This window comes from Epinephelus moara, chromosome 5 (assembly GCF_006386435.1).
Source record: "Epinephelus moara isolate mb chromosome 5, YSFRI_EMoa_1.0, whole genome shotgun sequence".
In the NCBI taxonomy this organism is placed as follows: Eukaryota; Metazoa; Chordata; class Actinopteri; order Perciformes; family Serranidae; genus Epinephelus; species Epinephelus moara.
Window position 1 is genome coordinate 39,805,855 of NC_065510.1, and position 24,797 is coordinate 39,830,651.

The window sequence follows — 24,797 nt, forward strand, 5'->3', positions numbered from 1 at the left end:
CAGAGAATACAACTGGATAATTGAGACTTGGATTAAAGTGCAGGAGTTACAGTATGTGAGAGTTTGTGAACAGATATTGCGAAACGTTTTACTGTTGCTAAACACGGACCTCGGAGGTGAGGCATTCCTCTTAAGGTGTTCTTTGTGACATACAGAGCATTGATATAGAAAAAAAATTGCTATGTAAAGATAAGAGCTATACCTGACTCAGAATTATGTCAGTCAAATCAGATTTAGCTGCTCAATACGAATATTTGTCAGTAGTTTTCAAGTTTAAACGGGGCTCAGCAGGACATTCATTGTGACAGGGGCATTCACATAATACAGTAAACAAGTTAATGGTGCTAAGGACAGATTGGAAATGTGCTATTTTTTGCTGACACTAGATATCAAACAAAAGCCAGAGACTTCATTGTATTAAGTTGCGGTGAGATGTAAATTCACCATAGAAGACAATGTGATCTCAAAACCTTAGAGTGAAAAGCCTCCCCCTCTCTGTGCCGCTGCCTGCGTGTCCACAGCTCCCTGTGCCAAAGAGTAGTATGAAAGTCAAGAGCACCTACTCTGTGCACTCACTAGCAAAGAATAAAAAGCACTGCTCAAGTTGAAGCAATCTCAGTTGACTGAGGAGACTCCAACTGATGATTCAAATCTCCCACTTTCAAAGGGCAGTCCAAGTCGAGATAAAGTAATGGTGTCCTGATCAGAGAGTGAATTCATGCTACTTGTAGTCCAAGCTTCTTTGTGGTTTGTTGTGGTAAGCCAGTTCAGCGGTGCATGCATGTCACACTGGCTAGCTCATCGGCAGCACTCTGCACCGCTCTCGTACAGCAGTTACCACTGATACTGGGACGGCGTCCTCATGGAGGCATAGTGCCCATCCTCCAATTCCTCTTGGTTAACATCATTAGCTCTGTCAGCACCGTTGCCTTTGTTTAGAGCTGTTTATGGGGTTAGCACTGTTAGCTGCTAGCCACCTCCATGTTGAGAACCTTGTCCAGACAACTCATATACTCTAAATTTCGCACAGAACCCCTTTGAGGTAAAAAAACCCCAAACAAAACGTGCTACTCTTGATCTCATAGCCTTTTAAATAATAAATCTTAGACACTTTTAAAGTCCAGCTGTAATGATTCCTGTCCTGCCTCCTCACTGTCTTCCTTCTCCACCATCTCCCCATTTGTCTTCCAGGCCGTCTCGAGTTGAGGGAGGACACCATTGAGTCTCTGCTGTCAGCCTCATGCCTGCTGCAGTTGTCGTCAGTGGTTCAGGCCTGCTGTTCATTCCTCATGAAGCAGCTCCACCCCTCCAACTGTCTGGGTATCCGCTCCTACGCCGACGCTCAGGGCTGCAATGACCTGCAGAGGGCCGCTCACGCCTACACCATGGTGGGTACACATGACAAGGCCAGTTCATCTCTATACCTCCACAGATTGTAGAGCCACCGTGAAAAAGAATACAACAACTGCTTTGGAGAATATACATCTAGAAATGATGATGTTGATTCAGGTAGACCACAGGTGATGCTTAGGTTTAAACAATTAATTAAGAGCAATAAATGGGGTTCTTTCATCTCTCCATTTCACAACTACCCCTCTCTACCTCCATACAGTTTTCCCTGGCCAGACTTCAGTCATTTTTCAGCCATCCAGTTATTTTTGGTAACAAATTGGTTCCTTATTCACAACGCACCACACACCATTATCGCCACAATGGCTGTTTTCAGCACAGGGTTGCTATGGTGACTGTGAAATAGCTCTTCCATCGACTTGATTATTCTTTTTCTTTTCTTGTTCTCTCCTGTCTTAACATGCCTTTTTCCCACCCTGCCTCCCTCTATGATTCTGTCTCTGTCACTGTTCCTCTCTTTCTTCCTTTCTCTCTAAGTGGATTATTGTTAAACTATAATCTGTGGTAATTATGTTGTAAAGGTGTCTTTATCTGGGTGTGACTGTCTGCCTGCGTCTGTATTCACACACATACACAGCTCACAGGATTATTACAGGCAGTGTGAGATAGCTATACAGTAGACTGTGTAGAGAGAAGTCTGGACTGTTTTAATTTCTTTATTAATTTTAAATGTTTTATTTATGTAGGAATCAGGTCACATTTACTTAATTAATTAATTTACTTAATATTTTGATAATCAGTTAGCTGTTAAAGACATTCTGCAGTTCCAGCTTCTTCATTGTGAGGATTGTGTTTTGTGATAACACAGTGTGTGACATTATGCAGACCAAATGATAATTCATTAACTTAGAAAATAGCAGATAATGAAAATGATTGCTAGTTTCAGCCCTGCTCTGTACTTCTAAGGCAACCCCCTTCATTTTTCACTGCCAAATCATTCCAACCTTTTCTCATCCAACTTTTTTTCTCCAGCTTTTCATTCATCTTCCTCTGACCTTTCTCAAGCCCTCATTTCCTTCCTTTTTTCCTCTCTTCTTGTCTCCTTCCAACCCGGTGATCCCTTTCCTCTCTCCACTCATATTTTCCTATTGTTTTTTTTCTCTCCTCTCATTCCTTTTTTCATTTGCATTTCGTTTTTCATTCATCCTTACTCCTGTGAGACTAGTCTGACTCTTTCCTGCTACTCTTATCACCATTTCATCTCTCTGTTCACTAGGAGCACTTTTTAGAGGTGGTGGGAGGCCAAGAGTTCCTGTTGCTCCCAGTGGAGGAGATGGAGAGGCTGCTCACGTCCGATGATGTCAACGTGCCAGACGAGGAAACTGTGGTAACCTCTTTGCTAACCTGGGTCCGTCATGACGCTGCCACACGACAACGTCAGCTACCCTTGTTGCTGGCTCACATCCGACTGCCACTGCTGCAGCCACAGGTGAGAGCTGCAGAGAACTCTGTCACATAATGAATTGTAACAGACTTATTTAAAGAGGCTATAATTGATATTTTTGTCATGTATTTATGTGTTAAGTGACAGTGTGAAAACAATGCGAAAGGCGTTTGCTGGTACTGATTAACCTACAGAGAGTTACCACCCAAATCCCACCCTAATGTCCAGCTGCAACTTAGCCATTTTGCCAAGCTGTTTATTTTGTATGTGTGTCTCTTTGTGATTATCCTATGTATTGTTCATTATTCTCTACAAATAAGGAGGTTTTTGGAGTTCTGTGAATGCAGTGCAGGCAGAACTCTTCATGACCTTTTTTCTTTTTCTCTCTCAGCAGCAGTTTGTTGGGTTTGAGTCGGGGGGTGGTGAATTAATCCGTCAGTCAGTTTGTGGTTGGATTGATCAGAGCTGATCAGATCGATGCATTAGATTAGAGGAGCAGCTGCTGCAGAGGCACATGAAAGCAAAATTTTAGACCTTGAGCTGGATGGCGGAGTGCACAGTTTCCATGGGAACACAGCCAGTTTCATCTAAAAACAATGAACACCACTAAAATGAGAGCGCTGTTATTCTAAAAAATAGAACGTTCCATTTCTGTGTGAATTATGACCGAAGTTTCGCTTTGCTCTGCTCCATCTGTGCCCAGAGTACGCTATGCGCTCCAAGAGTGTGGTGCTCGGTAAATATATTTCAACAGCGCTCCAAATGAACTGGTCAGCAAAAACAGAAAAAAGATACATGGTGGCAAATGCTGATACCCAGGCAGGCCGCCACAAGCAAATGAATGTGTGGAAAACCCTGCACTTACGAAGTTAGTATCTGGGCTGAAAACAATTTAGTGTGACTTCCCTTTTATTGATAATAAAGAAAACAGTAAAATCTTGTCAAACAGTTTTATGTCAGTCAGTGTCAGTACATGATCAGCTCATCCCTGTAGTCTCTTTTCTCTCACTCTTAAATCCGTTAAATGGGTGATGAATTTGAGTAGCAAAGAAAAGATTTATTACATACACTAATATGATATACATACACTAATATGATCATATTGGAGAAGCTCTGTATAAACTCTTGATGTCTTAATATCTGTTACAACAAAGTATGAGGCAAGTGTTTGCATCAGTCTTCCTCCCAATGATGTGCTGGTCTTTTTTCATGGTCAGATTTGTCTTGTGCTCTCTTCCTCTCCGTTCTTCTCTACCTCCTCCTGGCTCCAGTCTGTCTCTCTGTCTCTATCCCTATCCTTTTTAGGCAATTAGAGGGACTACAATCATTAACAGTAGATCACAACCATTACTCTGTCACATGTGTGCCTGTGTTTGTTGTGTCTGTGTACATTTGAGTGTGTGCATGTATCTCCTCCTCTCTCATCTTCCCGGCATGTACAGCAGAGTATCTTGACGGGTAATGCAATGCTGAGAAGTTTATATGCTAGGCAGAACCTCAGTTACCGCCTAGGGCGTTGGATGCACACACAAACCCACACACACACACACACACACACACACACACACACACACACACACACACGTTTTAAACCCTTAATTAAGTGTGATATCTCTCTTAACTGCAGCTAAATTATCTGTTCTCTTCATCTCCCTTATCAGTCATTTCCCTCCCTATATATAAAGAAAGTGTAGAGATAAAACCCTCGTTGTGGGCCCCCCCTTCCACTTTTCATCTCTTCTGCCTGCGTCTATACATCTCCCAGGTTTGCACTTGTGCGGTGCACAGTATGAACACCTGAGATATACGACTTTGCCCTGGTCAGCTGAAATCACAAGTAGCTGTAACACGTAATCAGGCAGGAAGATGGATGGCAGAGGGGTGAAGCCGTAGAATAGCATTAGAGTAGAGAGAGCTAAAGCAAGACAGACATAGAGCTGAGGGTTGATTCAGCCTTTAACAGTATATCACAACCGCCACCACCATGCTAAACTGATAAATATATTAACATTCAGCAACTTCATGAGCTGTCACATCCCAATAAACCGATGTATAAACCGCACACTGGCAACCGATCAATATTCATCAACCAATTAGTCAGCTTTCTATCTAGGCCACCATGCGATTCCTCATCAAGTGGGTGTCAATACACCAAATTAATACCTTTAATCCTTTCTCCCCATTAACACTGTCACACACACACACACACACACACACACACACACACAAACACAGAAGCACACACTGGGTCTAATCTTCTCAGAGGAGCGTCTGTGGGCTGTTAATCTGACATTGTCCACCAAACAGATTGACAGGGCAGTAAGTGTGTATGGGTGTCTTCATCAACAAGACAGCAATCATTGATCAGTCTGCTGATGTAGAGCTGGGCAATATGAAGAAAATCAAATATAAACATATTTTTGACCAAATATCTTGATATTGATATTGCAACGATATTGTAGAGTTGATTGTGCATTCAAATAATATTTACACAATGAGATTTTATATAAATACTCATCACTAATGTGCAACAGCTACTACAGTCTGATAAGTTAAGAAAATGACATCACTTTACTGTAATGTAGCATTTAAAACCAGGCAAAGACAATACTCATGATATTAAGATATTCAAAATCTAAGGCGATATCTAGTCTCATTTCACGGTATCGACATAATATTGATATATTGCCCCACTCTGTAAAATTCCACAGTATGTTAACAGAGCATGGCAAGCTAACTGCTAGCACAATTGGTTAACAACAATGTCACTTAATACTTACTGCCAAAACTTTCATTGACAAAACAAACACTGGCTAGGACCAGTAAATTTTTGACATTTTTGCTTGAGCAAAACTAACAGTCTACACCCATGGCAACATACTTGCAATAACAATGCTAACACACTGATATTTAGTAGGTGTAATGTTGACCATACTCACTGTTTTAGTTTAGCATGTTCTCAAATTAGCACTAAACATAAAGTACAGCTGAGACTGATGGGAATGTGGTTAGTTTTACAACTGGGCAAAGCTAAATTTTGACCCAATGATGACGCTAGAGGAAAAGTAAGGATCACCAAAGTTTATAAGCTTTATTCTATGTTTACTAGATTGCAGCTTGGGTCTCACTTCTCTGTCCAAACCCGACCCGAGTCCAAAAGAGTAGTCACAGAGCCGGACACCTATTCTGTTTTTTATGTCCTAACCCGACTTATAGGAATAAACTACTATCGAAATATTTGCAGATAAATTTTCTGTCAATCAACTAATCCAGTGGTTCTCAAACCTTTTTTATTGTGGAACACCTAAGAAAATATTAGGCTCTTAAGTACCACCACTATGACCAATGTTAAAATACAGTAGTATAAGCCTACCCTACCCTTCAGCTATCTAAGATGTTATATATGAAATATTCTTCTCCTTATCTGCACTTCTTTTCCTAATAGTTCCCATTTGAAGTCACCATTGCAGTGTTTTTAAACCATTTTATCTCCACTTATTATCTTGGCATTAAAGATTAGCTGCTAACTAGCCGTGGACATGTGCATGTGCTATATCTGCATGGGAGTGTGTGTGTTTTGGTGACATAATTCATGGTGAAACAGAAAGGGGAGCACTACTTTTTCACTTCCCACTGTGAGGTAAAGAGAGGACAGAGAGGAGAAGGTGGGACGCCTGCAGGATTCAGTCTTATCTTGCCCTCCACATTCAATCCTTCACAGCATGATGGATAAATAGCGCAAGAGAGGACAAACACCGTTTTCTATCTCTGTCCTTCTTTATCTCTCACACACACACACACACACACACACACACACACAAATGAATGCCGAAATAGGGTTCACCCTAATTTGTCCCTCGGTGATTGTGTGCAATGGAAGCATGGGTTCACCCTGGTGTGTAAGCTGCTTATCCATTTACCATGCTTGCTTTACGCTCTCCACGTTTGGCTGAGAAAATTGATTTCATATTCAGTGACCAAATTGAATTATTTGGGCCGAATCTTTCTTTTTGTGGTGGCAGACAGCACAGAGGGAAAAAGAGGGCATTAAAAATGATTTGGTATTTTTTACCCCCCTTTATCAAATGTCGTTTTTTAAACTTGTTCTCTGTGATTGGATCTTAGCAGCCATTTCTGAACATCCCCACTGACTTATCTTCAGCCAACACACACACACACATGTGCAGGTATACACACTGTCTGAAAACTTCAAATGACTTTTATAAAAATCTGACTCCTCTTGAACCTCCTCTGCTTTCCATCTGTTAACACTCACACACACACACACACACACACACACACCTATCTAAATGTAAATCATGTAATTCTTGCCTTCAGGGAAAACTTGCTTCACACCACCCTGCTTCTCTCACAGGCAGTGATTTCCTGTGGATGTATTTTAAGGAACAGACTGGTGGATTGAAGTGCTTCGTGCTGCAGCCCCTGGCTGTCTCTGTGTGTGTGTATGTGTGTGTGTGATCATAGATGAGGTTAGAGGGTACGGACTAGAGAGCTGATGAGATGCTGAGGACAGATTAGTCCTCTAGTGTGTCAGATGATTAGTGTGTGTGTGTGTGTGTGTGTGTGTGTGAGCACTAATGGCTGCTGGTCTGATCTAATCTCTCAATCAATGAGAGAACAGCTTTCTTTTGACCCTCAAACCTACACAATCAGTGATAAGATCGTAACCCACACTGTCCCGCACATGCAGTACACACATACTGTGCATTTGCTTAACTGCTTGTTGATAGCAGTTGTCACATGTCCCTTTTGTATATGTTCTTTTTTTCGTATGTGTGTGTAGTTCTTAGCAGACCTGGAGTCCAATCCTCTGCTGCGGGACAGTATGGAATGCCAGCGGCTGCTAATGGAGGGAATGAAGTATCACCTCTTGCCGCAGCGCCGCCCCCTTCTTCAGAGTCCCCGCACCCGGCCCCGCAAGGCCACTGTTGGGGCCATGTTTGCTGTAGGGGGGATGGATGCTACAAAAGGTAAAACAGTTACTTGCACACAACTAGACATTACACACTTTATATACATATATACACCGATCAGACACAATGGGAAAACCATTGGCAGGTGATGCAAAGAACGCTGATCATCTCGTTACAATGCATGTTCTGCTGGGAAACCTTGGGTCCTGGCATTTATGTGGATGTCACTTGACACACACCACCGCCACAAACACTGTTGCAGACCAAGCACACCCCTGATGTCAACAACACTTCCTGATGGCAGTGGCCCTCCAGTGGAGCATTGCGTCCTGCCACACTGCAAAAACTGCTCAGGATGGCCTGAGGCCTTGACCTGATTGAGCATCTGTGGGACGTGCTGGTAACCCACCTTTCAACTGATGAGACTCAAAAGATCCGTTACCAATGCCCTGGTCCCAGACACCACAAGACACCTCCAGACGTTCTGTGTCCATGACTCAACAAGTAGGAGGCATCATCATGGATTGGACTTGGTTCTAACTGGTCAAGGAGCAGACACAGGTCTGCTGGGGTGCCGGCATCTACCATGGATCCTTGATTAGATTGGGATCTGGGGAATGTGGAGGCCAGATCAACACCTTAAACTCTTGGTCATGTTCCTTGGGCCATTGTTGAGCAGGTTTTGCAGTGCGGCATGGCGCATTGTCCTGCTACGTGGGCCACTGCCATCAGAAAGTGCCTTTGCCATGAGATGGTGCACTTTAGTCTACTATTTTTGGGTGGGTGCTGGGTGCTGGGTCCACATGAATGCCAGGACCCAAGGTTAGGTTTACATTGCCTAACATTAGACTGTAACAAGATAATATATCTATATATCTATATATATATATATATATATATATATATATATATATATATATATATATGTATATGGAAAAATGGATGGAGGGAGGGAGGGACATCACAAAAAGGCCTCAGCCAAACTCAAACTGGGAACATTGCCATTATGTGGTTGGCATCTTACATAGAGCTGCAATGATTAATGAATTCATCAGTCAACAAAAAAATGAATCCGCAGCTGTTTTGATAAATGATTGATTTGATTTTTCAAGAAACAATGCCAAACAAAATTCTCTGGTTCAGGCCTCTCAGGTATGGGTTGTTGTTTTTTTCTCCCTTTTTTGCTTTGATTTGCCTCGTATCATAGTAAACTGGATATCTTTGCATTTTGGACTGCTGGTCGGACAAATAGAATTAACTCGAAAAAGTCGTTATATTGATGTTAACCTACAATCAGTTAGCCAACAAAAATAATGGGCAGAGTAATCAATAACGTAAGATATTACTTGTTGCAGCCCTAATGTTAGACACTTAGGCAGCAGGTTGACCCAAAATAATGTATATTCAAGGAAAACAAGATTTACCGACATTCATTTTCTCCTAATTCTAGCTAGATTGAATAAGTATCCTTTATCAGAGCTCACTGATCATATGTGCTTGCATGCTCTGTTTCTCTACTATAGACGTGTATAAATATGGACAACATGTCTCCACTTCCTCCTATTTTACAAAAATGAACCCAAACTACCAATGCAAAAGTATGCCCTGGTAATGTCATTTGGAGCCAGATTCTGTGCAGTAGCAATCAGGGAGTGGAGCTGCTGTATCGAGGTTCTACCCACAAACCAGCCAGACTCAATTATGAGACAATCACATCATCAATCATGACGCCACAGCCCCCTTTTTTTAATCAATTACTAATTAAAGCAAAACTCATCAGAAAAATTAACATTTAAATATACATCATCATGATAAGAAAAATGACAGAAACCTTCTTTGGGAAAAATATGTTTGATGTGTACTTTGATTTTTTAGTTTGGCCAATGTCCCATCTGCCCACATGGACTGGGCTGGGTTTATGACTGAAACTGCAGCTGGCACAGGGGTGATTGAGATGTTTTGGATTCACCTTTGTGGAGCTGTCATGTCATCCATCTTAATATACAGTTTATGGTCTTCACACACAAATACAGAAAGTCTCCTGTTCCAAGGGGAGTAAATTAAAGTGGTATAGTCCTACCATGACCTGATATCCCAAGAGTGGGTATCCTTGTCAGGTTCGTCAAAAGTGCAAAATTAGAGCACATCAAGGGGCTGGAGTTTAATTTCACGTCTGTCGTTTTCTTCAGGTGCTACCAGTATTGAACAGTACTGTCTCCGCCGGGACACATGGAGGCAGGTAGCCACTATGAGTGGCCGGAGACTGCAGTTTGGTGTAGCTGTCCTTGACGGCCGTCTCTATGTGGTGGGCGGCCGTGATGGACTCAAGACCCTCAACACTGTGGAGTGTTACAACCCGCACAGCAAGACCTGGAGCGTCATGCCTCCCATGTCCACACACAGGCATGGCTTAGGTGAGCCCCTTGTTTGTGATATACATACAGTAGAAGCTGAAAAGAGCGCAAAAAGAGCAGCTTGTTTTTAAGAGGGAGGATTTTGTTTTTATGCATCTGCACCGGCGACAGCCGTGCTGGGAGCATCATGTTTTTGGGTTGTCAGTCTGTCCCTTTCTTGTGAACGCGTTCTCTCAAGAACACCTTTAGGAGATTTCTTTAAGTTTGGCACAAATGTCCACTTGGGCCCAACAATTAAGTGATTCGATTTTAGTTGACAAAGGTCAAGGTCACTGTGACCTTGCGCCTATCCCATTGTTGTGAACGCGATATCTCACAAACGCATTTGGGAAATTTCTTTAAATTTGGTGTTAATGTCCACTTTGATTCAAGGATGAATTGATTATATTGTAAATGTCAATGGTCAAGGTCATTCTTACCCTGCTTCCATCTCATTCTCATGAACACAAGAATTCAAGAAGGCCTTGATGAAATTTCCTGAAATTTGGCACAAATGTCTACTTGGACTTAAGGATGAACTGATTTAATTTTGATTCTAGTTATTTCAATTTGGAGTATGGTGATCTTAAAAAAATGGTCTTTTCACCTCTGACAGAGTAAGGTCAAAGGTCAGGCTAAGCTGCACAACAATGCCTCAACAGTAAGTGATTCACTGTCGTACTCAAGAGCACTTCAACAGACTGAACCTGTGTATCTTGTTTGAAGGACAGTCTCCTCACTCACTGTGCAAGCCTACTATTGCAATGACAAAATTTGATAAGGCGTGTTGTGCTGGTGCTTCATTGTTTTTATAAATGTTCGCATGTGTGTGTGTGAAGGGATTTAAACACACATCTGGCACCACAGATGTTCTGGCAGATAAATCCCTTGAGTGCGGAGGTGTCAACATGCTGCTAACTCTGCATGCCTGATGTCCAGGGTGTGGTTGTACACACAATAGAAACTCACACTCTCGTGCTAAATCTGTGTAGCTTTATGAGCTTGTCCAGGCTGACAGTGTTTTGGGAAGCTGCCATGATATAATCATGCACATGATGTTGTGTATTGCAGGTGTAGCTGTCCTAGAGGGGCCCATGTATGCAGTAGGAGGACATGATGGCTGGAGCTACCTCAGCACAGTGGAAAGGTAAGAGGATACTTTACATAGCTGTTATATTCTGTTATATACTTAGATATTAGATCAGTTCACTCACATTACCAAAAATTAGGGCTGTTAGCGTTAACGCATTAATCGAGATGTGATCAACGCCAGAACATATTGTGTTAATTTTTTCTAATGGCATTAATTGCCTGCTGCTGTGCCAGCTATGCTATGCTGTTATGCTAGCCTCCCAGAGGGGGGCTAAATAATGCTCCAAAGTTAAGCTACATTTTGACGAGGGAAAACCAGCATCCCTTGACCTCTCACCTCAAAGTATCTGAATGAAAATGGGTTCTATGGGTACCCAGTAGTCTCCCCTTTACACTTATGTTATGTTAATTTATGTTAGTCCAGTACAGTTTTGGGCACAAACTATCCACTTTTTTGCATGCAGTGTTTATTACAGATTCATGACAAACATGACACACAGTGCTGAGCTGCATCTCAAATTAATCTTCAGGGGCTGGTTGCACCAACTGGTCTTAACTACGCTTGGTCCTAACTGCTAAGTCGTTATTTGTTAAGACCAGTCTTTAGAAAGGACTTCGGTTGCAACAACCAAAGTAAAGGCTAGTCTTAACTACGCCTGGTCTTAGCTGTGAATGCCCACATCAGCATGTATTGCCAGGATACAGTTACAAACAGCCAAACAGCAGCCAATCAGAAAGCAGTGATTTGGCGCCGAGGCCAAAGAGCAGTCTACCAAGAAAAGTTTGAGGCAACTGGAATAAAAGCAGGAAGATATGTAGGCTATCCTACATATTTGAAGTAGGGGATCTGGGTGTTCTGCCCCAGGAAATTCTTAGTGTCATCAAACTTCATTTCCTGCTTTCTGGTGAATTTTTATGCACCAATTTATGGTGGAAATACCCTTTTCTTTGTGAAGGAAAATACAAAATTCAGGCACCAAGTGATAATTCAAAATAATTTAATTTAATACAGTAAGGCTCTCAGGTATTCTGTATTTTTCTTATTCTGTATTTCTTTCCAATATTTATTCTCCTGTCCATTTTCTCATTTAATGTCATCCCTGCTGAGTCAGCACACTGATTTACTCTTCAGTCCTTATTTATGACTTTTGTTACCTCTTTAAATGTGCATGTGGCACCTATTCACATTAATGACAGATTAATTTTTTACAATGAATTCATAAACCTCTGGATTTTAATAATGTGTTTTAATGTGTTGAAGGAATATCTCTGCATATGTTAAAAACTTCCTGCACATTTAAAACATATACCACATATCTGTGTTCTCTGAGAAGTTGAGAGTAAAATCAGAATATTTTGAGAAAAAAAGTCCTGTCCTATAGCCTGCTGTGCATTACATTACTGCTGTACGCTTTAGTATCCCGCTTTCGTATCTGCTTCAGACAGACGCAGAGCCCCATATGGGACTCTCTGTGGATGAGACAAAGTTTAGGAAAGTGGCTTTGCCTTGCTCTTCATCAGAGGTGGAAAATTGAAACTAGATGATCTAACAGAGAGCAAGGTGAGCTGACTGTACAGTCAGCATCTTGCTTATCCAAAAAATATAATGATAATAACAATAATAATGATGAATAACAACGAGCCACACTCAGTTGTAGAACAATTTTCATTTTGACGCGCCTTAGCAGAGGAGCCTAGCTGAAGTATTGGAGCACGCCATTCCATTGTAAACAATGAAAAGCTGCGCACAAGTCTTGTCTTAAGCATGGAAAGGCTCACAGAAAAAAGCTTCAGATGTTGGTGGTAGAAGCAAGCCTAATTATAAAATTGTGAAGATGCGTATGTGGGACTAAAGTGCTATTAAAAAACAGACACACAAACCAGCGCTCCCCTGGACTGCCCCTGTTGAGACAAGCTAAACCGTGTGTGTGTGTGTATGTGTGTGTTTATTCTCACTTACATCATATCTAGCCTTACAGATAGCAGATAGTTTTGGTTTTATTTAACCAGGTTTTCAGATATTCCATCTCCGTCCTAATACAATGAGTTGACAGTTTCATGACAGTTCAGGGGGACCATTTCTTCAGTTGAAAATAGTTCAAATAGAAACTGTTGACAGCAGTTTCTGTGGATTTTCTAGAGTAACACAAGAGCTGTCTTTGGGAAAGATGTTGCTGCTGAAAGATGCAGTGATGTGAAAACTTAATCTCTTAACTGAACAGTATATTTCATCACTTGTTGGAACATTAATCAAAGTTCAAATTAGCCATGTATAATTATGTGCAGGACTGAAAAAATGTTAACATACTGTATTTTGTCACAAGGTGGGACCCCCAAGCTCGCCAGTGGAGCTTTGTTGCAAGTATGGCAACACCCAGAAGCACAGTGGGAGTAGCTGTACTCAATGGCAAGTAAGTGAATCCACTCATGTATTGCTTCACACATGTACTGTACATATATCAAAGTTACAGGTTCTGTATGTGACATTCAGGGCATTAATATAGCAGCAAACCACCAGGGCTGTATTCAACCATGGAAGATCTTGGTCAACTGAAATTCCACCTACTCCTCAACCATTTGATTGGTCAATAGGGTAAAAAAGATCTGCACATTATCTCTCGTGGAAATTCATGTACTTTTTTTTAAATGCTTAAAGGTCCAATCATCACTAAAGCATTTGTCATTCAAGAGAGACATTAAAAAGAAATGGAATGGTTGGAGTTGTCATATTGACATCCAGGGAGTGTTGATTGATTCACTTTGTCAACTCGTGTACTGAATAACAACACGACAAGTACATTACAAGGAAACGTTGGGCACCTCTTCGTAAGCTTCATTTTTCAGCCCCAGAGGTTGCCGCATGCATGTTAGTGCACGTGTGTATCCCACTAGATATCTAATCACTGCTGACTTGCACTGTGCTCATACAGCGGTTACAATTCATATGCTCTAAATTTTGCATAGAGCCCCTTTAAAGATTCAAAATTAGCACATGCACTTTAACACTGAGCAATCTTTTAGTTGTTTGTTTACATCTTCTTATGAATGCAATGACTACAAGTCGCCTTGGACAGAAGTGTCAGCCAAATTGATGTAATTCAATCAATTGTTGACATTTTTAGCAGAAATGACATAAACTGTACACATATGGATATTGCATCACCTCACTTCATTATAGTACTTAGCCACCATATGCCATAGAACTCATCAATTAATAAGCTAAATCAAGTGCTTGTGAAGGTAACAGAAATTAGGTTAGATCACTCTGTCTACTGTACATTCCTGCACGACACACTGCAACATCAAACAATAATAGCAAAGGTGACAATACTTACAGTTACACAGCACATGAACACAGTCACTCATGCACAAATGCACATATTAACAGTATGATTTGATAAATTCAGGACTTGAATCCTCACTTGCTCCAGAGTTCTCCTGCAGCCGGCAGCAGAAGTTAGAATTGCAATATTGTGCTGTTGTTTTTATTATTCAGTGCCTCATAGAGACGCTACAGAGAAAGGCTTTTTAGATGCTAATTAATACAGAAACAACTGATTTGTGCTAAGCATGCCCAGCAGTAGTGTGTGTGTGTGTGTGTGTGTGTGTGTGTGTGTGTGTAAGGCTGCATGCATTTGAGTGTGCATGTACTGTATGTGTTGTGTATTCTCTGGGCTCTTTGCCTGATGGAGCTCATTACTTGCTTGACTGGTTCTAATGCACTTCTTTCTTCGCCCTCCCAACTCCACAGCAGCCAAACACACACACACACACACACACACACAGAGTGAGTGACTGCTCGGGGTTGTGATGCCCCCAAGAGTTTTGGCTGATTGATTTTGCTCACCTCACTTTGTCCCCAAATCCTGCAAAACGCACACACACAAACACACCCTCGTACCATCTGTTTCAGCGTCACTAAATTGAAGAGGGATTTTCAGAGTCCAGAAATGTGCACAGTGTTTTGTGTGGCAGGTGTTTTGTGTGTGTGTCCAGAGGGGTAATACAATTTTCTCACATCGTCAGGTTATATGCAGTAGGAGGTCGTGACGGCTCATCCTGCCTGCGTTCAGTGGAGTGTTTCGACCCCCACACCAACAGGTCAGAGACATGGAACTTCATTTGACCAGAATTAATGTCTGCTCTGTCTCCTGTTTTATTTCCTGTCTGCTGTACTTTCTTGTAAAGCGCCTCTGTGCCTTTAGGGTTATTTACCCACAGATCAAAGGAGACAGTAACCCTCTCAGGGCGTTAGAATAGACCACATTTAAACAACTTCTGTTTATCAAGTACAGTCATTATGGTCTCCACTGGAAGGGCTGAGACAAGTTTCTTATTGGTCCTCTGAAAATAATCTTCCTTTAAAAAAAAAAAAAAAAAGGGAGCACATTTTGGAACATTTAGAATTGGCAGCTTTTTTAAGTTTTCCCATGTTGTAAGTGTGAAGGTCTGCTTTTTTCTCTTTCTCTTCCTGATGTTTACAACCTCCTTCTACAGATGGAGTGGTTGTGCTCCTATGGCTAAAAGGCGTGGAGGTGTGGGTGTGGCCACATGGCATGGCTTCCTGTACGCCATTGGAGGTCATGATGCTCCGGCCTCATCCCTTGCATCGCGGCTAAGTGACTGTGTGGAGAGGTGGGTCTATATGTACTGGATGTATTTGTGTTTGTGTGTGTGTGTGTGTGTGTTTGAATTGTAAAAATTTTAGTGCACAGTTTACTGTGTGATGGATCAGTGTATATATAATTTGATGGATTACAATATGTTTTTATTTAGTATGGTTAGGTGATATGATGGTATATACTGTGCGACACTGGAAATGTGTCCACCGGTAGAGAATTTGCAATACCATCCGTATTACAGGAACTGTTTGAGGCAGGCTGTGTCGCACATCAGGGCTGGACTCTCCCCTGATCTCATGACTTCCATGTGATCTCGTGAATTTAGCTCATGGTGATCCAGCTACCTTGCAAGGTATTGTGGTTTGGACATGGACATGGAGGATAAGAGTGAAGTTGTTACATACAGAAACCTGTACGACTTGAAGTGATTGTTCTCAGGAATCTTAAAGCTTCCATTTTGAAGGAATTTTACTTTTACTGTTTTGAATGCTTTGTTTTTACCTCAAGTGTTGTCTCATGCGTGGTAGCTGTTTTAGTATTTGTACAAAATTTCTAAATGTATGGTATGGTTATTTTATGGATATTTTTAACCATTTCTTAATTGAATTTCCACAACAGTTACTGTATCGTCATATATACAGTTATATACAGATGAAAAGTTACATACACCGTGACTGAAGATTTTAGCCATGGTGCCCTCTCCTATTGTTTATAGAAAAATAACACAGTTCTGTGGAAAGATGGCACAGTCTATGTGATGCTATTGGACCTGTACTGTAGGTGTGGATGGCAGCGTATATTGCCATTTTGTTGTTGTTTTTTTCAATATTACCACAGGGGGGCACCAAAGTGTATTTTTTTATTTTTTTATTCTTCAGAGTGGTTTTCATTTGCTTTCTTGTGGAGAGTTAGATGAGAAGACTGATACCACTCTGTCAGGACTTAGCTCAGCATAAAAACTGGAAACAGAGAAACAGTTAGCCTGGCTCAGTCCAAATTTTAAAAATCGGCCCTACCAGCACCTGAAGGTTGACTGATTAACACGTTATATCTTGTTTGTTTAAGTAGGACACAAACGAAATAAAGTTTGTGATTTTAAGGGGATTTTTGTGGAATAACTTTTTATTTTTACATTTCTGTCAGCGTATGGATTAAACAGATGAGATACAACCTTCTTAATGAGCTTTGTTTTTTAGGAGCCAGGCTAACGGTTTCCTCTTGCTGTCAGTCTTTATGCTAAGCTAAGCTAATCAACCTCTGCCTCTAGCTCTATAGTTACTGCACAGACATGAAATTGATATCGATTTTCTCATCTAACTTGTGGAAAGGAGGCGAGTAAGTGTATTTCCCATAATGTTAAAAAATAAGCTTTTATTTAAATGTGATTTCACACTTTGTGTGTTCTGTGTGTGATGTCTCTGTACAGGTATGACCCTCAGACAGATGTGTGGACGGCAGTTGCCCCCATGAGCATCAGCAGAGATGCTGTTGGGGTTTGTCTCCTTGGCGACCGTCTCTATGCTGTGGGTGGTTATGATGGGCAGGTGTATCTCAACACTGTAGAAGCCTACGACCCACAGACGAATGAGTGGACACAGGTACACACTAATGCAACACACACTCTCACACACACACACACACACACACACACACAAACATACATATAGATGCATTTTATAATATGCTTGGAAGGAAAGAGTCTGTACAATTTAATAAGCTCGATTCTCATATACACACATACGCATTAGATTTATATGAATCCATTTGCTTGTATGTACATAGACACATTGACTGTAGTCCAGTAAAACACAAGTCATAAATCATGATGTACACCAATACCGTTGTTATATAAACACACACAGTCACAGTTTGACCTTCTCCCAGCTCCCCTCTCATGTATCTTGGCATGTTTTCATTGTTATGTAAATGTGTGTTTTCCTCATGCTAATATTGTCCTTGCCGCCGCAGCAGAAGGAGAAAAAGAAAAAGAAGGGACTATTTTTTGAACGATCTCACTCAGCACAAGTCTATCACACTTCAGTTTATACCTCATCTCCTGCATAGCCTCAGAGGATTTCCGACCAAAGTCGCTGGAAATCTGCTATTTTAGAGACATGCACCATGCTGGGAACAAGAGGGGGTAGATGGGTGGATACAGAATAACGAAAACACTCAGACTGACACAGAGGGATGAGGACTAACTGAGATGTGAGAGGACATGTTCATACCGTTAAATGTGTCCTCTGTTCATTGTCAGAAAGTGAAACAAACAAAGCAGTGGATTGGTTGTCTGTCCTTTCCTAGTAGCACCACTTCTTCTGCTTGCTTTAGCACAAATCTATCAGTCTCTCTACTTCCAAGACTGATAACATGGGTGGTAAGTTCATGTTTTTAAAATCAGGTGACTGACAGACAGCTTTGACTATCAGCGCAGAAGCAGTGGCTACAAGAAGTAACAGGACTAGACAACTACAAAAGACACAAAGCTTCCCTTAGAGCCAAAGGATTATCGTCACTCCCCACTCCCCGCTGTGCTGAACTCGGTGTTTCCTTGCAGGGAGTGATGAGGTCAGAGCCCAGATGCCAAATATCAATGTTGTACACATCCTGCAGTAACATAATAATCCTTTCGCTTGAGTTACCAGAGAAAATTCATTCTTGACCTCGGAAACAGTGTCAGGCAAAACAGTCTCACCTCAAGGTCCATTTAGTAGTCGTCTGGAGCTCTTCATACCATTGCCGATATCACATGATGTTTATCAGCAGGTGGAGTTGGCCAGTAGTCACAGCATTATAGATGTTAAAATGTTCCATTTTATCTGAGCACTTTAAACCTGCAATAACTATTTTTTATTGGGATGTCCTGATCATGTCTGTACTTGTCACTGTGCATGAACCATTTGCAAAAACACCAGTGTGACAAATGACATAAAACAATCTATACATCCGATCCCAATTACTTAAAAAAAATGCCTTGATTGGCTCCGATACTAATCTTTGAGATTGGATCGGGACATGCCCAATTTTTTGTCCAATTGGAGGTGGTGGAAACAAGTTGCAAACACAACACTGGCACATTTTCACTTTTATAACCTGTTATGGTGAGCTTATTAGCAAACAGATGCTAATTTAGACCACCAGACAGACACAGAGCAACATTATCAGTCATTTAGAGTTGTGTGTTTGGCCCCTTGATGAATGTAAGTCCAGTATTCACTCTGTTTTTGGTCTCCACCGACTCCTGATGGAAGTATCAGGTTCTGCTAAAAGCTCTACTGTGTTCATCAGCAAGTCATTAACTGTGGCTGAAAATATCAGGCCCAACCTCGCATGAACCTGCATAGTTTCTGTCCAAGCTCAACCTCAGCCCAAACCACAGCAGCAGTTTTTTTTTTTTTTACAATTTCCACGATAAATTTTTTTTTAAAAGAATAGAAAACGTTTATTTCACGCCAAAGTCTTTTTCAGTGTCGTAACAGACATTTGTGACATGATCTCCGACATACATCCTCTCCTTCAAAATTTTCAGCACAGCCCAAAAGCATATACATATATATATATATATATATATATATATATACACACAATAGAGGCAGGAACTGAGATGGGTTGATGGCAACACAACTCATACATTATTCATTATAATACACTAACAAATTTTTTTAAAAATCACAGTTGGAGCAAACCCTACTTGATTCAAGCCCAGGGGAATTTTGAGAAATTACAGCCCAGCCTGAGCCCAACGGGTCAGGTCGGACCCCATCAGGTCCTGGCACAGTATCAAAACTCTCATCTGTCTGTTGTTTGGTGCAAAGCAGATAGTATACAGAGGGTTTTTTTATAGCTTTTTCCACCTGCAGTTTTTAGTGGAAAGAGCATAAATGCTGAAACTTATTTTCAAGCTCCATAAAGCTGAAAAGAGTTGCAGAGTCGGATGATTATTCTCTGTTGATCTGAACGAGCGACCTATTAAACATTACACACTGCAATTTGAGCTATCGGTATTAGAAAATATTGATTATATGATAGAATGTTCTCAACCCCAAACAGGCACATCCAATCTTTAAACATGAAATGGCATGATTTCACAGGACTGCACTAATTTATTGTTTGAGATAAATCCATTGCTGCACTGTTTTAGTATCCATCTGTGACTCTTACGTTTCTTTTCTTTCTTTGCAGGTAGCACCTCTGTGTCTGGGCAGGGCTGGAGCATGTGTGGTGGCCGTCAGACTGTGAAAACACAAACACTAACATTCAACGCCGGACTGTGCATGACCTGGCTCAGACAGAGACCGTCTTCTTTGTCATCACTGACTTGGTCACTGAAGTTACAACAACAAACCCATCTGCCTGCCAGCATGTACCTGATACCGGGAAGTGAGAGACTGATTACTGAACACACTTCAGGTTTTTAGACTTCGGCAAAGTCAGATTTAACTCTCCGTAACGATTGCCTATCCTTCATTTTAATGTTCATGGTTAGGCTGTGGTTATACCATGTGTCAGGTTTCTGATAGAGTTTTTATATTTGAAGATCCTGATAACTTCTGACACAGAAATGAACTGCCACCGACACCAGTGGTGAAGGAGAATCTGCAATGTTTATCTGAGCATGACAGAACAACTGTCTTGCAGCTTTTTTTTCCTGCCCATTATTTTGTTCCTGTAGACAAGGTGGGACACACACACACACACACACACACACACACACACACACACACACACACACACACACACACACACACACACACAGAAACCTACATGGTTGCTTTCAGCTTCTATTTCTGCTGACAAAAGGTGAGAGAGACAGAGGGAGATTGTCAAGACCGTTGAGGTGCCTCATCATTTTTCTCCTAACAGCATCTGATAGCGTGTATTGATGCTATTTTAATATATTCCCTATTATTTTATGCTGCAGTTGGCGAGTTGCTCTCCTCGTCTTTCTTTCCCTTTCTCGCCCGCTGACAGATGAAAGAAAGACTTTTGACATAATCAGCACAACCTTACGAACAGCCATACTGTAAGAAACTGTGACACTCTTTATTCTTTTCAGTCAAAAACATATCATCATGCTTTTATCTAATATTTCTCTGTGTATGTCTTCCATGTTGCATCAGCTCACATCTGAAGCACACAGATACTGTGATGTGCAATTTATTGTAGCTTTTTTTGTACAAGCTCCAATGGCAAATTATCCAACTTTTTCTTTTTCTTTTATTTTTGGCTGGACCACAGCATGCAAGGCCAGCCCTGAAACACTAAAGTCTGTCCATGAGTGAGCGATGAAGTTACATCATTGATGCGAGTCAGTGATGTCATAAGTGTTGGTGTTTCTCCATTGGCTGTTAGTCTCTTGACATGAATATTCCCTGACTGAGCCATGGGTGCTGTCAGTCCTGTATTACTTTATTCCTCATTTTATGTACTCAGGTGTAGCACGATAGCATGGTGGAATTAGCAAGCTAGCTAGCTAGCTAACTAGCTCGCCACTACATGAGTGAAATTTAACAACTTAATGCTTCATCCACACACTCTTGTCACAATAACAGAAAGCACGTTGCTTTTATCAGATGAGTGGCAACTTTGTCCAGCTCATTTTCTGTAACCACTGTTACGTTAGCATAAAAGTATGGTGGAATTGGCACGCAAGGTAGCTAACTAGCCAGCTGTGTTTGAAATGGCAAATTCTGACGGAAGAAAGAGAGGATCACCTCATCAGTTTGTTTGAGGAACAAGCCTTAAAATTTATTAGTAACGTTAATGACTATTACAGGTTACAGTGTCGGAACGGGTGCCATCACTGTGAGAAATTTGAAATTAGATGTCAGAATGGGTGCACCTACCTTAGTAACAATCTGAAACTAGAGGTTGACCAGTTAATTGGTTTGGCCAATTAATTGGCATCCAAAGGACGTTATTGGCAGAACTTGGCTCTGATAGTGACCGATTGTTGCAAAGCCTCAGCTAGTGAGGATGTACGTCACTGACCGAAGTGGAGGACAACGTATCCTCATACAATGGTTCGTATATCCTACAACATTGCACACACAACAGTAAGAGTAATATCCTATGAATAAGCACCCCATGGATGACATTGCATTCTTGATGTAAAGTTATGTAATTAACGTAAAGTCACAGAGGTTAGGTTTAGGTAAGTTAAGTGAAGGAGGTTAGGTTACGAAAAGAAACAAGGTAAGGACATGCCTTAAAATGACTCAGAGTTCACATGGGTTTGAATACCGGTCTTTTGGGGAAGCCATGAGGGAAAGTCCTTTGTTTTGTGACCTATCCACAGCCCCAATCTGCCTTCTAAGTGGACCGCTCTAGACAGCTTCCTTTTTCACTAACGTCAGTGCATTTGTCATGTGATGGCAGCCTTCCAAAATATGCGGTTTATGCACAAATTACTGGCTCATGATTACATGGGATGTGTACGAATTTCGGTGCATTACTTTTCATAAGAAAATGTACGCACAGTGCATGAGAACAGCCTGTCCTAGGGTAGCAAAGGAATGACCCGCCCTCCTCTTCCTCATATTGACTACGACTTGTTGCTTTCATTGATTGGGTTGGTTAGGTTTAGGCAAGAGGAGTGGGATTGGTTTGGGTAAGTGTAAGAATGTCAGGGTAAGCCAATCAGAAGCAGAGTTAGACAGAGTAGAGAGGTCTATCCTCTGTATCCTGGGGAACGCAAATTCACAAAGAGAGGAGGGTTGTGTTAGATAATTAGCAGATGCAGCTCTAGAGAAAGCAGCTCTCTTCTGCTGTGTGACTCTGTCAAAGTTTATTGTTCCTCATTTTAACATTTATTTACATGAAATTTTGGGCTGGACCACAGTGAGGCAAAGTCCATGGCTGAGTGCATGTCACCACTTCCTGTTTTAAATTAAAAGCCCTCCAGACTGTCATTCACGGTCCAGTCATTGACTAGGTTTTGACCTGTTCTTGTTAACTTTGTCAGTCTGCCATTGTTCACATAATTGTGGTCCATAAAGCACTGTTATTGGGTTTATAACCTGAGTAATAATACTAAGAGTAGCAGTGGTCCTTTGTTGATCCCTGTAGGGAAATTTTGCTTTCAATTTCCAACAGAGCACAGGGTCAGCTATTTAAAGGCTTGGTTTTACACAGTGTCAGTGATCTGTCCTACCTCCCTCTTTTCTGCTGATTCCTCTGTGTGTGTGTGTGTGTGTGTGTGTGTGTGAGATTGCAAGGTCTATATTTTTATCTCAAATGAGAATCTTCCCCCTTCCCCTCTCCACATGTTCAATTCCCTGCTGCTTTCTCTTTAGCCCCATTTTCCCATTTCATCACCGCACACTCACACAGACACACACACACACATTCACACAAATGCACGCATCACTGTGTTTCAGAGCAGAATTGGAGACCCAGACAAAATGAACAACAGACCATATAATGAGACCATGAATTTAATAACGTTGATTCAGCCGGTGCCGACGTTTTGTTTGATGTCGAGTTCAAAGCGTTATTAGATTTGATGTCGCTGCAGACAAAGTATCAGACATTAGCAGAAAATGAATCCTGGGAAACGACCTCATGTCTTCATCTTTGTGGGCTTGTTTGAGTTTTAAACTTACATGTCAAGAAACCTCAAGAATACAAAGATGCTGACTGCAGGTTCAATACTGACACACGCCACCATCATTTTATGCTGTATACTTAATAGTATATTTCCCCTGTGTAGCTCGATCTGCTTGTGTGTGTGTGTGTGTGTGTGTGTGTGTGTGTGTGTGTGTGTGTGTGTGTGTGTGTGTGTTTGCGTGTTTGCTTGTGTGTGTTTAGTGTACAGACCTCCTGACAGTGAGAGGCAAAGCAGGCATCCTGTCTGAACTGACAGATCTAGAGCTAATGTAGCCCCCAGGATGCACTTCACAAACACACACAGACATATCACATACACACTCACTCACTCACACACACACTTGTACAAAGACACACTTAACCACACAGCTGAAAGCCAAGTGCCCCAGGAGCTGGTGAAGATTGAAAAGCCTCCCAGATTTGCCGGCATGACATCTAAAAAGCAGAGACGGAGCAGGCTAGCGATTCCCCACAGCCGAGCTGATGTTTATTCAAGTCTAATGCACTGCTGCATTATTCTATTTTCTTCCCCTTCAAACATGCCCGCTGTTTATTTAGAGAGTAATTCTCTTTAGATCAGAGCAGAAGAAGTGTGTCACCTCCACCGTGTAGAGGTAGTCAGAGAGTTTGATTTTAGTCAGAGGTTAAAACTAAAGACAGACATTCCAAATCAAACTATGTATTTCATGTATATTATGTACATAAATAAATCTCAGATCTGTATGTAGTCTTATTGCATTATGCTGTATATTACACACTAAATCTGCAATGTGTTATTGTGCGTTTCTTTTTGTACCATGAATTGAGATGAAGAAGAGGCAATAAAATGACACTCCATGAGAAATGGTACAGCTGCTCATCTCCTCTTTTTGTACCAGAATATTGCACCTCCTCTTTTACAATATAAATGATGTATGTACAATATATGCTGCTGTAATATGCTGTTATTGGTCTTTTATACATTAAAGTCAAAATGTGATTTAACTCTTGTTTCTGTTTTTTTTTTTCCCTGTGTGAACATTGTTACGTACAACACTTTTACAGTAACAGCTAAATCAGGTTTATGATACAGATGTTTTTGCAGTTTCCATTTGTCACAAAAGCACTATAAATGCCATTATGGTGTAAATTTGTGTGTTTATATGTGGCTCTTATCTCTTACAGCACCCCCATCAGAGCAGCCCTAGTGATGGCTTTTGCAGTTTGGAGGTTTCTGTGCTTTTAATGCAGGTTTTTCTGCGGTGAATTAATTTGCAGGGCCTGGGGGTTAATATGAATCCTCATTACTCTTAAGTGTGGATGCTCTAACTTAAAAGCTGCAGCCAGAGTCACAGCAGCAGGTTGAAACCTTTGC

The 24,797-nt window shown here is 41.3% G+C and overlaps 1 protein-coding gene across 3 annotated transcripts in view; it reads left to right on the plus strand.

Annotated features, from left to right (window-relative positions):
- The window catches only part of klhl5 (kelch-like family member 5), a 73,036-nt gene extending 48,621 nt beyond the window's left edge, over positions 1–24,415 (plus strand). For all 3 annotated transcript variants that reach the window (XM_050045082.1, XM_050045083.1, XM_050045081.1), the window contains 10 exons: positions 1,192–1,388; positions 2,627–2,839; positions 7,599–7,785; positions 9,918–10,142; positions 11,193–11,268; positions 13,538–13,624; positions 15,240–15,314; positions 15,711–15,848; positions 17,262–17,433; positions 20,018–24,415. In XM_050045082.1, the coding sequence (XP_049901039.1) occupies positions 1,192–1,388; positions 2,627–2,839; positions 7,599–7,785; positions 9,918–10,142; positions 11,193–11,268; positions 13,538–13,624; positions 15,240–15,314; positions 15,711–15,848; positions 17,262–17,433; positions 20,018–20,074 (1,427 nt within the window). In that variant the 3' untranslated portion in view covers positions 20,075–24,415. The remainder of the gene's footprint in view (positions 1–1,191; positions 1,389–2,626; positions 2,840–7,598; positions 7,786–9,917; positions 10,143–11,192; positions 11,269–13,537; positions 13,625–15,239; positions 15,315–15,710; positions 15,849–17,261; positions 17,434–20,017) is intronic.
- The last annotated feature ends 382 nt before the right edge of the window (positions 24,416–24,797 follow it).